At 51.6% G+C, this 22624-nt stretch overlaps 3 protein-coding genes across 14 annotated transcripts in view; 1 reads left to right on the forward strand and 2 right to left on the reverse strand.

Annotated features, from left to right (window-relative positions):
• CNTN2 (contactin 2) overlaps nt 1–5246 on the forward strand; it is a 28785-nt gene extending 23539 nt beyond the window's left edge. Inside the window, exons 21-23 of the mRNA XM_051821204.3 lie at nt 275–387; nt 1065–1233; nt 1547–5246. Of these exons, the coding sequence (XP_051677164.2) occupies nt 275–387; nt 1065–1233; nt 1547–1656 (392 nt within the window). The 3' untranslated portion in view covers nt 1657–5246. The remainder of the gene's footprint in view (nt 1–274; nt 388–1064; nt 1234–1546) is intronic.
• Nucleotides 5247–9127: 3881 nt separating this feature from the next.
• On the reverse strand, nt 9128–11121 carry TMEM81 (transmembrane protein 81). Its single transcript, XM_002717448.6, has one exon. The coding sequence runs from the start codon at nt 10505–10507 to the stop codon at nt 9515–9517; it is 993 nt and encodes a 330-aa protein (XP_002717494.3). The 5' UTR covers nt 10508–11121; the 3' UTR covers nt 9128–9514.
• A 2156-nt stretch (nt 11122–13277) lies between these two features.
• RBBP5 (RB binding protein 5, histone lysine methyltransferase complex subunit) overlaps nt 13278–22624 on the reverse strand; it is a 37905-nt gene continuing 28558 nt past the window's right edge. For 3 of the 12 annotated variants that reach the window (XM_008268525.5, XM_070055178.1, XM_070055177.2), the window contains 4 exons: nt 21412–21481; nt 20784–21013; nt 19414–19605; nt 13278–15279 (listed from right to left, as the gene is read on the reverse strand). In XM_008268525.5, the coding sequence (XP_008266747.1) occupies nt 15254–15279; nt 19414–19605; nt 20784–21013; nt 21412–21481 (518 nt within the window). In that variant the 3' untranslated portion in view covers nt 13278–15253. Of the gene's footprint in view, nt 15283–19413; nt 19606–20783; nt 21014–21411; nt 21482–22624 lie in introns of all 12 variants that reach the window. The other 9 variants (XM_002717447.6, XM_051821208.3, XM_051821207.3 and 6 more) reach the window with 6 other exon arrangements.

Here is a 22624-nt window from a genome sequence, read left to right on the forward strand (position 1 = left end):
GGGTGGGCCAGGGGATGAGGGAAGCGCTGCAGGAGCCAGCCCTGGGCTGCACAGAACAAGGCCACAAGTGGAAAGAACAGAGCGGGTGGGAGGCCCAGACTCTGAAGCCCCTCTTTGCTCGCCAGCCTTTGGACCTGCATGGGCTTCGTTTCTTAGGAAGTGCAGAATTTCTGGGTACAACTGTTGTAGGCAGATACCTGGGAAAGGGCTGGCTGAAGGCAGGGGTGGGCGTGCAGAACCTCCGGAAGTCTCCACAGTGCTCCCTCCCTGGCAGCTCCACAGCGCCCTCCTGGCAACATCTCCTGGACCTTCTCGAGCTCCAGCCTTAGCATTAAGTGGGACCCCGTGGTCCCCTTCCGAAACGAGTCTGCAGTCACTGGCTACAAGGTGAGGAAGGGGATCCACCAGGCCCAGGATGGGGAGGAACAGCCCCTCTGTGGCTCCAGGGAACATGGGGAACTGCAATCTATAGCAAGAGACCTGGCTGAGACAGTGGCCCAGAGTCTGACTATGAGAGGCACGCGGTACACGAGTGGCTCTCAGTGGCTTGCAGCAAAAACCATAAAGGCAGGGCAGGGACAGTTTGGCTGAGCAGTTAAGGTGCTGGTTAAGATGCCTATGTCTCCTCTTGGCGTGCCTGGCTTCAAATCCAGGATCCACTCTCGATTCCAGCTTCCTGCTAATGTGACCCTGGGAGGAAGCCGGTGATACTCAAGTACTTGGGTCTGCACGTGGCTAAAGTTCCTAGCAGCCTGCTTCTGCTCCTGGCTTGCGGCCACTGTAGGCATTTGGGGAGTGAACCAGCAGATGGTGTCACTGAAGAAAGGCCCAGTTCATGGGGCAGCGATGGCCTGGGTGGAACCCGGGGTCCTTCTAGCTCAAGGTGCTGGCAAGCACAGGTCGGCTGCTCGCAAGCTGCCTTCCCATCAGCGAGGAGCCTGGTCAGCAGGAAACTGAGGGGGTGTCGAGGCAGGGCCTCAGAGGCCCGTCCCAGTGACCAGAGCTGGTAAGACAAGGGTCAGCCCCGTGTAAGGAGGGGCCACCTGGACACCTCCCTCCCACAGATGCTGTACCAGAATGACCTGCACCCGACGCCCACTCTCCACCTCACCAGCAAGAACTGGATAGAGATCCCGGTGCCCGAGGGCATCGGCCACTCCCTGGTACAGATTCGGACCACAGGGCCTGGAGGGGACGGGGTCCCGGCCGAAGTCCACATCGTGAAGAATGGAGGTGCTGCCCGTCCCTGACCCTTGTCCCCAGATACCTGATGAAGGGCTCATTCCCACCCAACCTCACTCCAACCCCAAGGGGAAGGCAGGGAAGAGCCCAGTGCAAAGTAGTCCCAGCCTGCGTCCCTTCCTCCTCCCACATCCAGATGGCCAGGGAGTGAGCATGATCTCTTTAAGGGCAAAGGCAAAAGTCCTTCCATGCACTGTGCGAGCCAGACCCAAAATACCACCTGGCCACCCGCACTCCCAAGGCAAGGGCCTGTCCTGAGGGCGAGGGCTGAGGCCCAGCCAACTCCCCCCCCCCCCCATTTCAGGCACAAGCATGATGGTGGAGAACGCAGCCGCGCACCCAGCCCCACAGCCCAGCACCCTCCTCTCCCGCTCCGTGGCGATGCTGATGCTCTTCCGCTGCCTGGAGCTCTGACCTCGGCACCCACCTCCGACGGACTCGGCCGCCGGCCCAGGCTCCTTCCCGGTGCCAAGGTGGCCCAACACTGTGCCCGAGAGCGGCTGGCTTTTGATCCCTACTTCAAACAGTGCCCTTTTTGTAGGAGGTGGGGTATTTCATATTCTGCCTCAGGACAGAACCCACCCAGATTGTTTTCTTTAAATCATGAGGCACTGGGACTTCCAAGATGATACTGAACCCCCTGCCCGGGCCTTGGAGGCGGTCTGGATGGACAAACGGGCATCTTCAGATTCAGAGCTGGCACCCTGAGGCCAGAGCCCCACGCCCAGCAAACAGTGGATACTGAGGGCTAAAGAGGGACAATGGGTAAACAGCAGCAGCCGACACTGGGCGCTCTCCCGCATCCTCTTGGAATGCACGGCTGGACCTCCACCATCCTCCATACTCCCTGGAGGCCCCCGCCTGTGTGGGCAGCAGGGAACCAGTGCCTGATGCCCGGGGCTGGAGTCTGTGTCCCTTCAGTATCACAGTGGGAGCTGCAAGGATCTAGAGGCTGACACCTGATGGAAAGGGGCACCGCCTTGACTGGAGGCAGGCGTCAGGAGCCAAGTGACGCTGCCCTCCCAGTCGACACTGCCAACCCGCCCCGTCACCCCCCGAGTGACAGAGCCACTGCAGGTGATGAAAGGGCTTAACCCCCACCAAGACCCACCCTGCACAGCCCCTGCAGGGTTTGGGCAGAAGACAGGGATCGTGGCCCACCCTCTGCCTCCAGCTCTGCTGCCAGACCTGGGCTTCTCCCACCTGCAGGCCCCACCCTCTCATGCCTGTGAGGCAGTGCAGCATTGACTCTGTCCTAGAGTCGGAGGCGAGGGCATCAGCGTGGCCCTGCGTGCTCCCAGGAATGCCCCAGATCACCTGGCAAGATCTGCCCCAGACTGCCTGGCCCACTCCTGCGCATTTCTCCGGAAGAAAAAGGGGTTAATAAAGGGGACCTCTCCGCTGAGCTCTGGGTACATAACCAGTCACAGACATCAGAGCTAGAAGAGGTCTTAGCTGATTCGCACGGGCACCTCACTCCAGATGAGCAGAGGGCGGCGCTGAGGGGTTGGGGACGTCCGCCATCAGCCTGGAGGTGAGCGGGCTGAACTCCTGCCTCCGGTTCAGTCTGTCCAGAGCAAGGAGGCAGTGCTGCACGTCCAAGGCCCGAGTCAGAAGGCGGTGACGGTCAGCAGCGGGAGCAAACTCTGCTTCAAGAGGTTCAGGCTGGCGGTCACCAGGCTGGCATGGATGGGGCCAGCCCAGGGCATGGCATGTTCCAAGAGCCATCAAGCCCTTCTTGCCTTGCGAGCCCGGCTTCTGCTGTGACCTCCAGGCGGCTTGACCCTTCTTTTGCCCTCGCTGTTGCTCCGAGAGGCCAAAGCACGGACGGGTTCCCCGAATCCCGCAGCAGTGGCAGCATGACCGAGAGCCCAGAGCCTGTGCTCCAACAGGTGGCCTTTCACACGAGGGAGCGGCGGGTCGGCCGTGGCCTGCACGCTCCCTGAGCCTGTTCTCTGTAGTTTACAGTTAGAGCTCTATTTTGTTATGGTTTTTTAAACTTTGAAGTCCTGCTCTCTTTTCCTGGGCAGGTTTATGTTTTCCCACGACAATTTTCTTCAACTGGAAGCTCCCACACCTGCTCCCTGCCACCACCAGCCCCCTTCCCTGGAGCTGTCACACACGTTCCTGATCCCTGGCGAGGGTGCTAGGGGCTCGGCTATGGGCCTTGAACTTGGCCTGGCGTCCCTCCTGGTCCTACAGAAAGGGGACCCATGCGGAGAAAGGCACCTGGCTCCACGGTAGGGAGGTGGGGGGTGAGCCCGTTTCACAAAGGACTGAACCAGGCAAGTTAGAGGCTGCTGCCCTAAGCTTGCCTGAAAAACATACTTGAGATTGAGACTCTTAACTCTAATAAGGCCCATTGGGGAGAAGAGAAGGCAGCCCTGCTGGGAGGCCCACAAAGGGTTTTAGCCAGAAAAACCTAACCACTGAGCAGGAAGAATTCTGGGATATAGAACCAGATCACAGCGGCTATAATCCCCCGCAGAGGTCAGGGAGGTAGTGACTAAGGTTTAGTAAGAGGGTGGGTGACCTGGGGATATACAAGACAGTAGAATGGAACAGCTTGACGGGGTGGCTTGGAGAAGACATGAGTAGATAGAGGACCCTTGGGAGGGAAGGGAATCTGATTTTGTGTTTTCTGCTGATGGCTGGGGGAGTGGTACCCCCTGCTCCAGCCATGACTCAGCTCTGCCATGACTCAACTCATTCAGAGGGGACAGTGAGGGCCATCACCCATAAACCTGTACCTTGCCCTGCAGCTTAGCAGCCAGTCAATGTGAGGACTAGGGACAGATGTCCAGCCTGGGACACCTCTTCGGGCTCAGGGAGACCCCCCCTCCCACTCTGCACACACCTGAGTTCAGCCTACAGAGCCCTCTGCCCCTTAGCCCTTGTTGCTTTGTCAGGCAGGTGTATGCCGGAGTCTCAGAACAGCAAATGGTAACAACGGTGCTAGGTGGGGAGTGCCAGGGCCAAAGGTGTAGTAGGGGAAGGAGGAGGTGTCTCTTGATAAACAGGAGACGCTGAGGCTGGACATCAGGCGGAATTTCTGCAGCTAGAATGAGTAAAAGAGGACTTCAGAGGACGGGCGGGATTTGGGTAGCCTAGGTTGAGTGAAGTGATTAGAAGGGTGCGATGCTGTAAATGACCCTCCAAACTGAGACTCCTAGAATCAAAAGGTGCTTTGGCCAAGGAAGAGGTGTGGACACCCCATCTGCTGTGGGCCCTGTACCTCAGGGGAGGCCACGGAGGGCGAAGGCTCACCCCAGGAATTCTAGCATAGCTCAGTGCTTTCCCCAGCACATCCTGCCCCGGGGAAGCCCAGGGCAGCTCGGAATGTCGGGCTCCCTGGAGCTCCTCCCTAGCAGAAGGCGGCTTTCTTCCTGGCCTCAGACTGGGGCACCAACTGGTGTCCTCTAGGTCAGAGGGACAGCAGGGACTCTCACCTGTGCTCCCTGGCACAGATGTGCTGCTCTGCCTCCCTAGGTCAGACCTTACCTGGGCTTCATCCTGCGTATGAAGGGAGTTGCCACAGAGGCTCCTGGAGCAGTGGCACTTCCCTAAGGGACTTCGGTGAACTCCATGGAACAGGCACCTGGCAGCTGTGGGGTGCCCCGTGGACTTGTACATACGGTCATGGGTTTGAGGAAGGCTGGGCAATAGAGGAAAACTAGAGAGGAACAAACTGGGTCAGACAGCTTTGCCCAAAGCCCCAAGCGGCCGCAGGGGAGGAAGGTACTCGGTACCCTTCAGTGGGGTACATCCTGCCTTGGCCCTGAACTCCTCCAACTTACCCACTCCATCCGGGGCGTGCACAGCATAGAGAAGCTCACAGCCAGGGAAGTGCTAGAGCTTCGTCAGACCCCTGCCTTGACCTGTTTTTGTTCACACAGAGCCATTCCCCTGGCCCACTGTTTTTCTCTTGTGTAACTTCTAATGGTAGTTACTTCCTGACTCTGGTAGCAGGCAGTTCTTAAATAAAGATGGTTTCTCAACCTGCAGGGCAGTGCGCACAGCTGTGGGTGCTTTTCTCATCAGGCCAAAGCCTACCTCTGCATCCTGCTGCTTAAACCCAGATCCTGTGCCCCGGTGTTCCTTCAAGGGGACCACGCTAACTCCACGATGCTTCGGCCAAGTGTCTAGTACTGGACTAAAGTGCAACGCTAGCTGCCTTCCCTAACTCGAGTCCAGGACTTCACAGTCCACTGTGCCCTGCCCTGTCTCAGAGGTGGGGCAGACAGGCAGCAGAGGCTGGACTAGAACTTGGGTCTGGCCGGCACGGTGGCTCAATAGGCTAACCCTCCACCTGCGGTGCCGGCACACTGGGTTCTAGTCCCGGTCGGGGCGCAGGATTCTGTCCCGGTTGCCCCTCTTCCGGGCCAGCTCTCTGCTGTGGCCAGGGAGTGCAGTGGAGGATGGCCCAAGTGCTTGGGCCCTGCACCCCATGGGAGACCAGGAGAAGTACCTGGCTCCTGACTTCGGATCAGCGCGGTGCACCAGCCGCAGCGCGCTGGCCGCAGCGGCCATTGCAGGGTGAACCAACGGCAAAAGGAAGACCTTTCTCTCTGTCTCTCTCACTGTCCACTCTGCCTGTCAGGAAAAAAAAAAAAAAAAAACAACAACTCTCAGGTCTGAAATCTACCCATTTCCTAGGAGGCGGGGATGTGTGTAAAACTTATGATCTTTCCAAAGCAAGAGCAGTGGTTAGAAGGCTCCTGTGTGTGTGCCCAGGCCAGTGTTCTCCACCTTGGCTATGTATCAGAGCAGCTATAAAACTTGTTTAAAAAACAAAGATGCTTTGAACTCATGATTTACACATATAAGTTGTCTTCAAAAATTCATGGACAATCTGCGTATCTTTTAATCCCATTTTCCATGAACTTTTTGAAATTAAAATCAATTATTTGAAAGGCAGAGAGAGAGAGATCTTCCATCCTCTGGTTCACTCCCCCAAACGGCTGCAACAGCTGCGGCCGAGCCAGGAGCTGGGAACTCCATCCAGGTCTCCTACATAGATGACAAGGACTCAAGCACTTGCGCCATCGTCCACTGCTTCCCAGCACGTTAGGAGGAAGCTGGATCAGAAGTGGAGCAGCTGAACTTGTACTGGTGCTCCAACATGGATGCAAGCATCCCAAGCTTACCCTGCTAAGTCACAGCACCCGTCTCTCCCATGAACCGTTCACAGCACCCATGTCTGTAGGAAACTGACAGGGCTAGCAGCAACGACTGCCAGCCGCAATGAGCACATCCAGTGCACACACCTTGGCTTCCAAATGCTGCTCCCACACCAAAGGAAACCAGAGTTCCTTGGAGAAATGGCAGATTCACAACTGGGGCAAGGGAAGTCCAAGTGTGGCCCTGAGATAGCTTGAACAAGAAAGCAGAAAAATGCTAGTCAAATCAGACCACAGCAAAAGTACAAAACAGCTGGCTTAAAGGGACTCATAGGGTTGGTGTGGTACAGTGGGTTAAGCCACCACTCTAGACACCCACATCCCATATCAGAGTGCTGGTTCCAGTCCTGGCTCCTCTTCTTATTTATTTGAAAAATAGAATTACAGTGGCCGGCGCAGTGGCGCACTAGGTTAATCCTCCGCCTGTGGTGCTGGCATCCCATATGAGCACTGGGTTCTGGCCCCGGATGCTCCTCTTCCAGTCCAGCTCTCTGATGAGGCCAAATTGCTTGGGTGCCTGCACCCACGTGGGAGACCAAGAGGGAAGCTCCTGGCTTCGGATTGGCGTAGCTCATTTGGGGAGTGAATCAGCAGAAGGAAGACCTTTCTCTCTGTCTGTAACTCTACCTATCAAATGAATAAAGATCTTCAAAAAAAAGAAAAGAAAAATAGAATTACAGACAGAAAGAGATCTTCCATTCTCTGGTTCATCCCCCAAATGGCTCCAATAGCTGGAGCTGGTCTGGCCCAAAGCTAGGAGTCTTTTCCAGGTCTTCCACGTGGGAGCAGGGGCCAAGGAGTTGCTTTCTCAGGTGCATTAGCAGGGGCTGGACAGGAAGTGGAACAGCTGGGTCTCGAACCAGTGTCCATATGGGATGGCGGTGTCACAGGCAGCAGCTCTCCCTGCGATGCCATAATGACAGCCCCTCTCCTCCACTTATGATCTAGCTTCCTGCTAATGTGCCTGGGAGGGCAGGTGATGGCTCAAGTACTTGGGATCTTGCCATTCAAATGGGAGACCCGTATGGAGTTCCAGGCTCCTGGTTTCAGCCTGGCCCAGATCCAGCTATTGCAATATTTGGGGAGTAAACCAGCAGATGGAAGACAGCTCTCTCTCATCTCTCCCTGTCATTTTGCCTTTCAAATAACAACAGAAATGACAACAGTAATGGATTCTATACTGATTGACAAGAAAAATCTATTGAGACCTCAAAAACAGCAGGTAAAAAGAAGCATCCTTTAAAGAGAATTATATAAGCTATCACATACAGAAATGAACTCAACCCTTTCACAACCAATCCCCAACATGTAATAAGGCAAGGATCATCAACAAATGCCACATGGTTCATGTGAACAGTGTTTAGAAAACGAGATAATCACAAAGCATCACCCCACAGGGTGTTCACTACCAAGAGGAAACACACGTGTGCACACGCACACACACAGCCCTTAGGAGAGATCTGGCAGCTACCACCTAAGCAAGTCAGCAACCTTCCTGTCAACGAGAGTCACCCTAACACTGTGAGCCTCCCCAAGTGACGCTGAAAGCACGTACCCCCCATCAAAAACACTCACGAGCCGGTCCCCGTGAGTCTCATCAGGAGGAAATGACAGATCCAGCCAGCCATGGTTCACTACAGCTGGGCCAGCTAGACTCTGCAGCAAAAATCAAGTCATGAAAAACAAGACAGGGGTCTGCGGGAGGAGAGAGATAACCACCGTCAGGATCCATCCAAAGGCTCTAAGGTTTTAGAATTCAGAGAAGCTGAACGTGAGTTGACTGGAGAATCACCTTCTGAGTTGATAAAGACAGTGCAGGTGAATGGGGGCGTGACCCCAGAGTGCAGGACCATGACACAAGCCCAGCTGTCATGCAGCTGAGCAAAAACCAGTACATATTCAGAAAGCTAATCGTGACAAAATGCTCATGGGTCAATCTAGATAAAGGGTCTGAGAATGGTCACTAAACTTTCCTTCCAACTTGTCTCAGGCTTTAAAACTTTAAGTTAAAAGGAAATCATAGAGAGCCTTTTGACCATAATTTAAACTAAATTAGCATCAGCAGGGTCAGAAGCTCCCGCAGGTGACCCTGACACAGCTTTAGAGAAACACTGGGCTTTGGTTTCTGCTGCTGCGCCGGCAGCTGGAGGAGAGGGAGAAATGCCTTCATATTCTCAGGGTCAGCTCAGCCGGGGGCCAACAGCCGTTCCCCTGCGGCTTCCACTAGCCAATCACCTAGAGCACGGCACATGGCGGCCCCCGTGCCCCTAGGCTCTTAAGCCTGGATTTCCGATGCCCTCCCTTTGGGGCCTTGGCTGCTTTAAGAGACCAATGCACTTGGCCTTTTCAGGAATAAGTCTCAGGGGACTCAAAAAGCAAAAATGAAAGGGGCAGTAAGCAAAGCAAGGAACTGTCTGGATGACCAGGAGAAGAATCCAGTGCTTTGCTAGGAAATTCAATTTTACACGAAACACAGGATTCACCTGGGCTGTCAGGGCTGTCACTTACACACCTGAGTCACAGATTGGTCCTAACAACCTCTGCCCAACCTGGGCACACATCCACTCAAGAAGCAATTCGTCTATCATCTATCCTGAAGGATTTGGGGAAAACAAACCAGACTGACGATTACGGAGTAGCTTAAACGCCAGAATTTTAAAGAGCAAGACAAGAAAATGTTGTTTCCATACAGCTACTGTGAATTATTTTTATTGAAGAGGGAAAGTGATATTTTCACTAGAAAAGCTGTTAATAAATCCTACAGGAACGCACTGCTCAGAAGAAGAACGCAGGTGGGAGGCATGCAAGTCGTAAAGCACAGATAGAAAATGAACACGAGGATAGGTCCCTTCTCAGGAGTGGCAGGATGCCTGCAGTCAGCTGCCTGCGTGCCCAAGGAGCAGGGGGTCAGGACAGAACCCATCTAGGACGGCATCAGAAATGACTGCCCACAGCTCCCATGAGCTTGTCCCTGCCCCACCCCCACTCATGCTCTGGGCAGTGGGAGGCCTCCCTGTCGGCTGACCCAGGATCAGGCCAGGCAGCCAGGACACGCCCCCCAAGGAGCTCCCGTCAGTCTTTCAGGAGCAGTCCTAGTTGGAGGTGTGCCTCAGCGCCCTGCAGAGGGCGATGCTCACCAACACCCCACCAACCACTCCACCGCAGATTCCTAGGCCCAAGGCCAACGCCACCTTCCTTTTCCACTGCGGGTGGTGAGGCATGGAATGGTTGCCCGGACTGACTTCCAGGCCCTCAGCCACTAATTTCTGATCATCAGTAAGGGACTGATGGAAATTCAGGTTCACCAAGTTAGGAGGAAGGACCCTCAGCCCAAAATACAGCCTCTTGACGAGCTTCAAGTTTCTTAACAGCTGCACATCACAGCGGTAAGTCCCAGAGTCGTACTCCTGGGCAGATAAAAACCTCACAAAGTAGGAACGGGCTTGGAAGGGTCTGAAGACCTCATCGTTAGTTGAGATGATACCCCGAGCAAGTCTCCAGGTGAACCGGAAAGCTTCCTGCCCGACCTCCAGGATCTCCGGGCTCAGGCAGCTGAGCTCCAAGTGCTGGCCGACGAGAAGGGTGAAGTGGAGCATCCCACAGATCCAGTTGGTCAGACACTCCAAGCGCTGAGATTCACACTTCCTTCTCACTCCGTCGGGGCCCACCTCACACACAGTCTCCTCCTTGTAGCCGAGGCCACAGGTGACAGTGCAGGCGGTGGCATTGACGACCACTTTCCCCACAGCTTCTCGCAGCTTCTTAGGGATGGCCAGTGTGTTGGGTGAAGTCAACACCAAAGGCAGGCAGGAGGCCAACACCAGGCTTCCAAGCAGGAAACCAGAGGCCAGAGTCTTCTGGTCTCGGCAGGCTTTCGCCAGCCTCAGCCGGCACCCTTCAGGCATCCCAGGTGAGTGCTCCCGGCTATTGTCACCTAACGCCTTCAGTGTCAGCCAGGGTGCGGGCGTTGTCAATAAAACAAAAGTCCGGTCCTTGTGGTGAAGGTGAAGCCCCAAGGCAGGGGGAAAATCACAACGCTGTTGCTCCCTATCTACACCTGCTAGTGACCTCTGACCTGCCTTCATGCTTCTCACATCTTTTTAATGCGTGTAAATCCATGTCTTGGTGAGACAAAGACGAAAAGACTTTAGAAACAGTGAATTTCCAAACTGCCCAAAACAGTTAAGTTCTACTCTTCTAACACCCTGCCCCTACAGTGGGTAGGACCTTAGTCCAGGGATGGGGAATGTCTGGCCGCTGGCCACACAAGACTTGCGGAAGTCGTTTGGTCTGGCCCAGTCAGGGCAAATGCAAGTGGGATTTGAGATTCTATAAATGTATAGCAGGCTAATTTCTGAGTTGATTATCTCTCATGGCCCGCGAATGATGTTATAAATATCTAAATGGCCCTTTGCAGAAAAAAGGTTCCCTACACCTAAAGAACTTCAAGACTCCAAGTTAAATCTAACCGTAGGAAAAAATGGACATTAAAGTCTAAAAAGGGGGGCTGGCGCCGTGGCTCAATAGGCTAATCCTCCGCCTGCGGCGCCAGCACACCGGGTTCTAGTCCCGCTCGGGGCGCCAGATTCTCTCCTGGTTGCCCCTCTTCCAGGCCAGCTCTCTGCTATGGCCCAGGAGCGCAGTGGAGGATGGCCCAAGTGCTTGGGCCCTGCACCCGCATAGGAGACCAGGAGAAGCACCTGGCTCCTGGCTTCAGATCAGCGCGATGCACCGGCCACAGTGGCCATTGGAGGGTGAACCAATGGCAAAAAGGAAGACCTTTCTCTCTCTCACTGTCCACTCTGCCTGTCCAAAAAAAAAAAAAGTCTAAAAAGGGGAAGAATAATTTGAATTCAGTTCAGTAACTTGACTTGCTTACTCTGCTCCTAGACCTTTTATAAAAAGGATTGGGGGTGGGCAGCGCTGTGGCATAGTGGGTAAGCCACCACTTGCAGTGCTGGCATCCCGTAACAGTGCATGTTCAAGTCCCAGCTGTGCCACTTCCAATCCAGCTCCCTGCTAAAGTGCCCAGGAAAGCAGCAGAGGATGGCCAAAATCCTTGGGCCCCTGTACCCATGTGTGAGACCCAGAAGCAGCTCCTGGCTCCTGGCTTTGGATCGGCCCAGCACCAGCTGTTGCAGCCATTTCGGGAGTGAACCAGCAGATGGAAGAGCTCTCTCTCTCTCTCTGATTCTGCCTCATTGTAACTCTGCCTTTCAAATATATAAATAATTTTTTTTTTTTTTATTTGACAGGCAGAGTAGACAGTGAGAGAGAGAGACAGAGAGAAAGGTCTTGCTTTTGCCGTTGGTTCACCCCCCAATGGCCACTGTGGCCAGCGCGCTGCGGCCGGCACACCACGCTGATCTGAAGTCAGGAGCCAGGTCCTTCTCTTGGTCTCCCATGGGGTGCAGGGCCCAAGGACTTGGGCCATCCTCCACTGCACTCCCGGGCCACAGCAGAGAGCTGGCCTGGAAGAGGGGCAACCGGGACAGAATCCGGCGCCCCAACTGGGACTAGAACCCGGTGTGCCAGCGCTGCTAGGTGGAGGATTAGCCTAGTGAGCTGCGGCGCCGGTCATAAATAAATCTTTAAATTAAAAAAAAGAAAAAAGAAAAAAGACTAAGGAGGCCGGCACTGTAGCACAGTGGGTTATGCCACTGTCTGCAAGGCTGGCATTCTATTTTAGTTCCAGCTACTCTGCTTCCAATTCTGCTCCCTGCTAATGTGCCTGGAAAGGTAATGGAAGATAACCCAAGTACTTGGGCTCCAGCCACCCACATGGGAGACTCAGATGGAGTTCTTGGGTCCTGGCTTTGGCTGGACCATCTCCGGCTTTTGCAGCCATTTAAAGAATGAATCAGGGAATGGAAGATCTTTCTCTGTCTCTCCCTCTGCCCCCCTGTCAATCTGCTTGTCAAATAAATCTTAAAAAAAGAAAGAATTAACCTCTTTGGACTGAGAGGCAAGTGACTTACCCTTCCAGAATGTGTATTTCCTTCTTTGTAAACTAAGATCTCCTTGCCCATTTCCCTACTTGGAGTAACAAGTGATACGTTGCACACAGAAACACTATGTGAACCATGAGCCATGCTCCTGTGTGACGAGTTTTAAATAGAAATGCAAGTTCATTAAAACAAGAGCCACAGCGCCCTTTTAAAAGCAGAAGCTTCATCAGCAAGACGGGCCACACTGAAAGCAATCACACCCTGTTTCAGGCGCTCCTCTCCCAGGGCACCAATGGTGTTTTCTGGGTTGGACGATGCGCAAGGCAGCCTGACTCCGCCCGTGCCTTGTCCCCCCCCCAGCATGGCGGAGCTCGTCACTGGCTCAGATGGAGGTTGCTATGAAACAGCTATGATGTCAGAAGCCGGCTCTCCATCCCCAGATTAACACACAGACACTCTTCCACTGACGAACAGCAGGCTCTGATCTCTGAGACATCTTACTCTTTAGGAGACGATGGGTGGTCAATGGATTTTAAAGGTATTTAATGTAGGAGGGGAAAAGCTAATAAAGAAGACTTCAACTGCACTCGGACCAAGAAAGATCTCTTGGCATTCGTTTTTGTCACCTGCAGAACGCCTAGCACAGTGGCCACTTCAGAGAAATCTCAGAAAACCTACACGGGGTAAAATCATCTTAACAGAGATCAATCCTACATGATTTTTGATTGGCACCAACTTTTGCTAAAATTGCTATTTATTTGTAATCTTATCTAGACATAGGAATGTCCCTTCTAGCTCTGGATTTCCACACAGAAACGTCTTAACAGCACAGTAAGCCACACTTTCTGTGGTACAAAGGCACAGTGGCTGGTGATCAGTGTTTACAAACAAACATTTACACTTGTTCTTTAATAAACATCCGATTTTATTTACAAAGCATTAAAGCTTCAGCAAGAAGTACCCAAGGCTATGTCTCATCTTGTACAAAACTACAGAACATTTTAAAAAACAAAACGGTGTTGAGCAGGGTCGGGGGGATGACAGACGGGAAGAAGAAAATATACAGATATTGTACAAATCAAGAAACTCAAACTGAAATGGACAGAAGGCCTTAGGAACTGGAAACACATTCCAAGAGCATTATGAATTGTCAGGAGCTGCTCCAGGAGGCAACCTGACAGGGTGTAAGCTGACTTACTCGGGAGCCAGTTAGGCAGTAACAGAGCTTAGACATCTAAATGCACAGGCAGAGGAAACCACGCTACTTCCCACATGGAAGTCAGGCAGAAACCCTGGCTCCCCACAGTTTGCACACTACTGCAGTGCACAGCACAGGGGGAACGGGAATGGACATGAATCAGTCTGCAAGAGAAACATGTCTAGTGAGCCACCTACCAATTCAACCAGTCGTCTAACTTGGAGGAAATTCACAAAACGAGCAGTCAAGGAGAAAGTAGCGCAACTGAAAACGGGCATTTTGCAACTGAGGGAGTGCTCTTTCTTCAGTTACTGAATATCCTGGCTCTAAAAGATGGGACGGGACAAGGAGGCTCCTATGACGTGTTCTACTCTGATTTCTATCCTAAAGTCCACACAGCATTCAACTTGTTTGGCTACCTACAGCAGCATCCACCAACGGCCAGGGGTTTCACGATTGGCCCAGGATTTGAAGTCTCCCTCGCTCCAGCGGATGCGTTCTCTGCTCAGCTGAAAGCCCCCCGCAGCGAGGCTACCGAGCCCTTTCCAGACCTGGCTTCCTGACTCGGATTTTCAGAAAATTCCAAACACCTAATATACACATCCATCCAATCTGCTACTTTTTATATAAAGAACAGCAAAGGGGGACGGGAAGCTAAGCAACCTTTCACAGAAAGGAAGTGACTGAAAACACAGCGAGAAAAAGGGGCGTGGACACGGGCAGGGGAGACCAGTGACAGGTGGGGACAGATTTCCACAGGCAGTGGCGAACTACGCACCTTGGTCTTGGGTGTGAACTCTGCTGCTGCTGCTTTGATTTTGGATGGCTCTACTTAGTCCTTGCACAGACTCCCCCACCCCAATAAAAAAGTTTGCTGAGAAATACCTTGGTTTGTTTCCATCTCCAGAAGCCAGCACAGAAAAACAATATCAACTACTGATGATTCTTTGCTAGAGATGGATAAAATTAGCTATCTTCAAAAACCATGATTAATGAGGACGAACTGATACTAGAAGAAAACATGCAAAGAACAAGGAAAAACCCTGAATCGCTTACTGCCCATCTTCTGGAGAAGAATGGGGTGTGGTAGGAGCGGGAGGAGCGGCTGCCTCCTTTATCTTCCCTTTCCAAAAATGTTAATCTTTCAAGCATTTTTCTTTCCTGCCCATCCTTTGTACCCAGTATAGAAATGCAGGAGGTACCCGGGGAGAGATAAGTTATAAATGAAGGAGAATATGCAACCCAAGTTCTCCTAGGCTGCAAAACTTCAGATAAGGACAAGTCACCTGGGGACATGCACTGAGGACAGAAAGCAAACAGGAGATAGAAAGTGACATGTCAGAAGGCTGCTGGGCACAACACAGCTGGATGAGCAAAACACAGGTGTCTCTTCTCCAGCAACACAACTAAGCCTTAAGGTTTAAATGACACAAAAACCCCTATTTGATGTCTTCACAAATCCTCATTCCTGAGAGCCTATTTGGACTTACGCTTGAAAGGGAAGGTAGGGGACATATATTCTTCCATAATTCACTTCTTCATTCAAACATAAACGCACTCCTTCCACCTCCAGGATGGGAGGCAGAGGCCTTTGTTTTAAATTAAAGTCAATCTCAAATGACTGACCACACTGTCCAGAGGCCACATGATGGCAAAGGGGGCAAGCACGAAGAACTTCAGGGTCTTCACAATAGTTCTGAGATTGCTCCTCCTGCTAAAGAAATCAGACACAAAGAGCATCACTTAGTCACTGACAAAAACACTGGCAGAGGCTGGCTGATGCACTGCATGCAAACAGGCAGGGATCAACAACTTCTCCCTTTAAGAAAAGGTCTAACCAACTCCCCAGTACTCTTTAGTGAAGCAACAGATCACCCAATCCCAGCCCCACCCCAACACACAGCTCCAGCCTGCCCCAAGGGAGGGAGGAAATGATTAGAGGTACACGTTTGCCAAGCTGCAAACCATCTTCCAAGATGTTAACACATAATGCTTTAACTTTTCAGGAAGTGATAGAGCAAAGGACATTTCAGGGCTCTAAGCCTTTCGTACTGCAGCCTCTCAGTTACCAGACGATCAGTGGTGAGCACAAAGCCCTTGTCCAGGCGCACCTGCTTCTCGGGTGACACTCTCACTACCCTGGAATCCCGAACAAGGGGAAATGGTAATGAGGGCCTCCACCTGTCTCTATGCACTCAGCTGATCAATCCTAGAAGGTAAAACCAAACGGACACTTCCCTGATTACTCCACAGAAGCTGTTCAATCTCCAAGGGACATCCTTGAGTGGACTGCTCTGAAAATTAACTAGGAAGTGTAAAAAGAGAACACGGTGAAGAAATCCCTCCCAGATGTCACTGGAATGGGAGAGGACCTGCTGCCTGAGGTGTAAGGGTTAGAAAATAGTGGAAAACAAGTACCCAATCATAAAATTCCTCTTTGAACTTGACTTTTAAAGTTCCAGTACAAATGAAAATCAGCAATAAGAATATCTTTACATTTGCCTGAGAACAGACAGACATTACTAAGTACAGTGCTACACTGCAAAAAATCAAAGTTAAGCTTTTCATAGTTCAGCAAGATAATATAACTCAGCACCTGTTTTTCAGACCTCTCCCAACATAAAGCATAATAATGAACCTCTTGAGATTTAAAAAAAACCAACCTCTGGGCAGGCACTTGGCGCATGAGCTAAGACACCACTTGGGATGCCTGCATCTCATGTCCCAGCCTGGGTTCGGGGCTCAGTTCTGCTTCTGGTTCCAGCTTCCTGCTGATGCGTATTGCAGCAGGCAGAGGGTGGCAATGGCTCAAGCACCTGGGTCCCTGTCTCACTTGGGAGATCCAGATGGAGTGCCAAGCTCCTGAGTTCAGCCTGATCCAGCCCCAGCTGTTGCAGCTATTCGGGGAGTGAACCAGCAGACAAAACACAGACCTCTTTGCCTTACCAAAAACCAAAATCTTGACATGGAAGAACACACTCCACAAGACTCAACATTATGTTGGCGCAAGTCCTTGGGACCCTGCACCTGTGTGGGAGACCCAGAAGAAGCTCCTGGCTTCGACTGTCCCACTTTGGCCGTTGTGGCCATTTGGGGAGTGAACCAGTGGATGGAAGACCTCTCTAACTCTGCCTTTCAAATAAATAAATAAACCTTTAAAAAAATAAAATAAAACATGCTTTTACCACCTTCAGGCTCGTCTCACTGACTGTTTCCACAGGTACCCTGACCACATTAGTATTAACAGTTTAAAAAAGAAAACAACTTTGCCATATTAGGCCTAAGCTGTGATGGCAGAATATGGGTGGATCATAAGCCAGCAGCTTTACTCACGGGCACTAAGATGACTAATGAGCACACTACACTGACTGAGAGTGGTCCGTGTTTCTATACATCCTCCTCCCTGGGAACAGACGTGCATTCACAAGGAAATGCGAAAACAGGCAGGAAGGGCTGCGGGGGCCTGCGGGCTGCAAGGAAGGCTTCAGATGCAGCCCTGCCCTCACCAGGGACTCACACAGACAGGCCAGGCTGCTCTGACGGCAGGTCTCCTGCCGGGCTTCCCGGGAATCCAGGTTCACCACTCTCCCAAACATGCGGCTGCCACCAAGATCCATGCGCCACCACAGCAAGTCAGTAAAGCCGCACACAGCCCTCCCCAGGATGCCTTGCAAGCAGGCACCCCCTGCCACCTGAAGTTTGAACATGGTTTGAACATGGAGGTGGTAACTGATTATCAATGGAGCACCCCACGTGGGGAAAAGTCTCGGTACTCAGTGGTATGGTGTTGGGTTATTAAGTGCTGAAGTCTAAATCCACCAAACCTAAGGTGGAATACTCTACATGATGAGCAACTGAGTCTGTATCGGCTTCTCTGTAGAAGACAATTCATGTTCACCAACAGTAATTAACTGACATCAGCGATAAATTAAACAAGGAATCCTGCTTTGTTTTCTAGTACTTATCATTTGGATTAACAAATTTAGCTTAAAAATTTGAAGTGGGGTAGGAAAGGGATCCAAATACAACCACTGAAATGTTATCAATCCCTCCTTGATTCTACTCAACTGGTCACAAAAAAATGAGAGCACAGTATTAATTTTTAAAGCAGTGCTAGGATGGGCATTTGGGGTAGCAATCAAGTTGCTGCTATGGCCTAGGAAAGCAGTGGAAGATGGCCCAAGTGCTTGGGCCCCTGCACCCATGTGGGAGACCTGGAAGAAGCTCCTGGCTCCTGGTTTCAAATCAGCTTAGCTCCGGCCATTGCGGCCATTTGGGGAGTGAACCAGTGGATGGAAGACCCCTCTCTCTCTGTCTCTCTCTCTCTCTCTCTGCCTCTGCCTCTCTTTCAAATAAATAAATAAATCTTTAAAAACAAAAACAGGGGTTGGCACTGTGGTGCAGTGGGTTAACGCCCTGGCCTGAAGCACTGGCATCCCATATGGGTGCCGGTTCGAGTCCAGCTGCTCCACTTCCAATCCTGCTCTACTATGGCCTGGGAAAGCAGTAGAAGGTGGCCCAAGTCCTTGGGCTCCTGCACCCACGTGGGAGACCTGGAAGAAGCTCCTGGCTTCGGATTGGCTCAGCTCCAGTTATCCTGGCTTCGGATTGGCTCAGCTCCAGCTATTTCAGCCAATTGGGAAGTGAACCAGTGGATGGAAGCTCTCTCTCTCTCTCTGCCTCTCTTTGTGTAACTCTTTCAAATAAAAAAAAAGTCTTTAAAAAGAAAGAGCTTCTATATATAAAACAAAAAACTTACAAAACACACATTAAAATAGAAATAGATTCTAATCCCCCCCCCCCTTTTTTTTTTTTTTGACAGGCAGAGTGGACAGTGAGAGAGAGAGAGAAAGGTCTTCCCTTTTGCCATTGGTTCACCCTCCAATGGCCGCCGCGGCTGGTGCGCTGCTGCTGCCGCATCGTGCTGATCTGAAGCCAGGAGCCAGGTGCTTCTCCTGGTCTCCCATGTGGGTGCAGGGCCCAAGGACTTGGGCCATCCTCCACTGCACTCCTGGGCCATAGCAGAGAGCTGGCCTGGAAGAGGGGCAACCGGGAGAGAATCTGGCACCCCGATTGGGACTAGAACCCAGTGTGCTGGCGCCGCAGGCAGAGGATTAGCCTAGTGAGCTGCGGCGCCAGCCTAATCTGGTCTTTTCTAAACAAAGAGATCACTTAGCCTTGGTTCACAAGTATTTGATAGGAAACTGAAATTGTTCTCCATCTCCCAATAAAAATCCCTTATCACCTAAAACTTTAAGTTTCAAAAGGCTTAAGCATTAAGCCACACAGGTACTGTAGCTTCTCTTTGATGGTATCCTATTTTCAGATATTGGGGGGAAAAATCCTTAACGTGACACTGCTTCTAGACTCCTGAGAGAGAAGATCCACCTGCCGGAGCAGAACACCTTGGAGAAAGATCCTACAGGTAAGGTGTCAGAGGCACCTGAAACAAACGTGTATGTCTTGCTCTTCACTGGACATAAACAACCTAGAGCAAATGCAAATGAAAAAAAAGAATCCATCCAGGGGTTCTTGTCCTTTTTGGATCATGGATTCCTATCATCTGATGAAAACTCTGGATATCTTCCTCAGAGAAATGTACAGAATGTTCTGCATACAGGACCACAGACCCCCTGAAATCTATTTATGGACCCAAGTTTTACAGCCGTTGAATTAAGCCAATTCCGGTTTAGTTTGCTCTTAGCAGCAATTTAGAATGCAGAGAGTTTTACTGCTGGGGAAAAGGAGGGAAGAAAGAAAAAACAATGCTGCAGTTAGACGGAGTTGGGGCTGTACAAAGCAAGGCCACAAAGCAAGCTGGGCAGCGCTCCCAATGTGTCCTTACCTGGCAAGGGCTGGCTGAGCTCCGCCTGCACTTTACCCTTCGCTGATCCTTCCAGAGGTAAACCTCTGTCCCCTTTGTAGAGTTTCGGTTTAAATGGAGAATCTTTCTCTTTACCTTTTGATCCTTTAGGCCGGCCTGCTTGCTTCTTCTTGGATTTGCCATCCCCCTTCACACCCAGTAGTGGATGGACTTCTGCAGAAGGACAGACAGGCATGGAAGGACCTGCACCAGCCCTGTCCCCCAGCCCGGAGCTCGTGTCCCACGTCCACTCACACAGGGGCACCAGCCCTGTCCCCCAGCCCGGAGTTTGTGTCCCACATCCACTCACACAGGGGCACCAGCCCTGTCCCCCAGCCCGGAGCTCGTGTCCCATTCCACTCACACAGGGGCACCAGCCCTGTCCCCCAGCCCAGAGCTCGTGTCCCACGTCCACTCACACAGGGGCACCAGCCCCGTCCCCCAGCCCAGAGCTCGTGTCCCACGTCTACTCACACAGGGGCACCAGCCCTGTCCCCCAGCCCAGAGCTCGTGTCCCATGTCCACTCACACAGGGGAAAGACATGGAGAGTGGCCACAAGGCACGCGGCCTGTGTGGTTGGTGCCAAGCCACAGCAACCATAAAGTGAAAAAGCAGCTGAACGAAACAACACTGAGCTGGACCACGCGCACACACGCACGCAAACACATGGGAGAAGAGAGGGCTTCTGAAATGGCCAACCCGGGCAAGACTGCTGACCCTATCACCTGCTGTTGAGCCCTGGGCATGTTATGGAATATCTCACAAACAACCTCAGTCTCTGGTCTCTCCTTTGTAAAGTAGAGGCAGTGAAGCCACAGGAGAAAAAGTCACACAACTGTGAATGGAACAGCGTCAACACCAGGGACGTGTGGCTCCGTGATCAATCTGCAGTGGCTTAAAGAAAAGGGGAAGGCGGATGCCCGAGAGTAACCACAGGCGCGCGTGTGCAGAGACAGACAGACACAGACACACACACACACACACACACACACCCGTGACTGCCCTTCCTGGGCTACGACAATGGTGGTTTCCATAGCCACACAGCCAAAGAGGGCATGAGGAGGAAGGGACTGTCCAGGTCTGAGTTGGACTTCATTACCTTAAAAACCACTCTGGGGAAAAAGAAAAAAAGACAAGGAGACGTAAAGTGCGTCACCGGGGGCAGGAGCTGAAGGGCACAACATCCCCATTTTAAAGAGAAGTGAGCACAGGAGCAACCGTGACAAAGGGGTAACGCCCTACAAAAGACTCTCGTGGGAAAATTCCTTCCAGGTGGAATGGCTCCAGCAGGGAACTGCCAGTTACCGTGAGGAGCAAACAGTGGCGGCGCAGGGGAAGAGGCGGCTCTTACCGTCGTTTGGGACTCCTTGAAGTTCGATGTTGGTTGTTTTGGGCTTCTTCTTGGGAGGCTGGGACCCATCAGCTGAAGACTGCCTCTTCTTCTCTGAACTAGCCCCTTCGTCCATCAAGGAGGTTTGGACTGCATCCGGTGGGGGGCCATAAGGATTTTCCTCTGGGTCTTCTACCTCAGGGGCAATGGGTAAATACAACAGAGCCTTTGAATCTTCCAGCTCTTCATCACTATTTGGAACAGGATCAGACAAGGGATTGGAAAAAAGAGGAGACAGTTGCTTAAACCATGAGCCCTTCCTCTAGCACCTACATGAAGCATAAGCAACAGGTATGATCAAGGACTTCAAGAAAGCCAAGCTCCATAAACGGAAACCAGACAACATGATCAATAAAATCAATCATAAAAACAAACAGGATAAACGGAATATTTCAGTTACTGCAAATTCTCTATCTGGGCAAGGGAAGAAAGCTAGGACTGCAGAAAACAGACTTAATTGTATTTCTCAGACACCAAAGGGGTTCTTTCTTCTGGCTAACAGGCAGATGGGACTGAAGAGACGGGGGACTGAGGACGCCCACCAGAGGCTGCGGCGGAGCTGCCTGACCCCTCCTGCCAGGCCGCTCACCTGCTACAGAAGGCAGCAATGGGGTCCACACTGGTGACATCCACTTCCTCGTCTTCCGCAGCATCAGCCCCTGCAGCACAGAAACACAGCAGAGGGTTGAGAGGGAGCAGAAACCTGCCTTCGACTTGCAGTGTACTGATTTTCATACGCTGAAATTTACGAGAAACAAAGGAGGAAAACCAGTTCATTTTGAGTATAACAAACAGTGCAGAATTTCTCCCACATGCTAGAGTGAGGACCAGTAACACTGGGAATGGTTCTTCAGTGGGGCCTTCCTAGTCTAACTGGGGAGTCAGCTACAGATGATGGCTTCAACTTAATGCCCAAGTGCCACCGTTATATGAGTGTGCTCAGGAGGTGGCAATAAAGAACAATCTCTGTGGAAGTCTGTGAAGACGTCACAGAACAGAATCCAACAATGCCACAGCAGCCCGGAACACCTGCATCCCTGGAGTCTTTTTCCTAAAACACACGAGGTATGCAGTTACCTAAAACACAGAAGTGAGGACCACACTTTTCAGGCTGCAGAGAACTAACCTCAGTCTCAATTTCCTGACTCCTGACACCATCAAGTAGCCCTGGAATCACCGATCACTCCCTGACAAGGCCAACGGGCCTGCTAAACACACACAAACCCCTACCATCTGTAACACCCTGAGTTAGACACCTGGAGGAGAGACAGTCAAATCTGTATGCTCAAGGAGATTTTTATCTAGAAGTTCAATAGAGATAAAAATAACAAAGATCAGTCATAATCATAATAGAAAATGACATCTGAGTGCTTATTATGGTCTAGGGATACCCTAAGTGCTTTACAGAAATTGTAAAGCATTCCCTGAAAACCTAAAAGGCAGGTACTATTTCCCCAGCTCACAGTTCAGGAAACTCAGATTCAAGTATGGAGCAATTACTTTGTGCAAGGCAGTCTGACCCCAGAGCCCATGCTCTTGACCCTTCTCACTGACAATGGAATGACAGCATACATGAGACACAGGGCACTCGGCACGTGTGGCTGCTCTGCCAGGTGCTACACATAAATCCCCACTTAATCGTCTGTAGTTAATCAGAAAGTACAAAGTGAAATGTCAAGAGAGCTGCTGGAGCCCTGGCAATGCCCACATAAGCTCTCAGTTAACACCTTCATAAATTAAGACTCTAAACTCCACGGAACCAGATAAGTCTAAAGAAAAAAGTGACATTTTAGACTAGGTAC

Source organism: Oryctolagus cuniculus, chromosome 13 (genome assembly GCF_051225735.1).
Source record: "Oryctolagus cuniculus isolate XC-2025 breed Fujian yellow rabbit chromosome 13, ASM5122573v1, whole genome shotgun sequence".
Lineage (NCBI taxonomy): Eukaryota > Metazoa > Chordata > Mammalia > Lagomorpha > Leporidae > Oryctolagus > Oryctolagus cuniculus.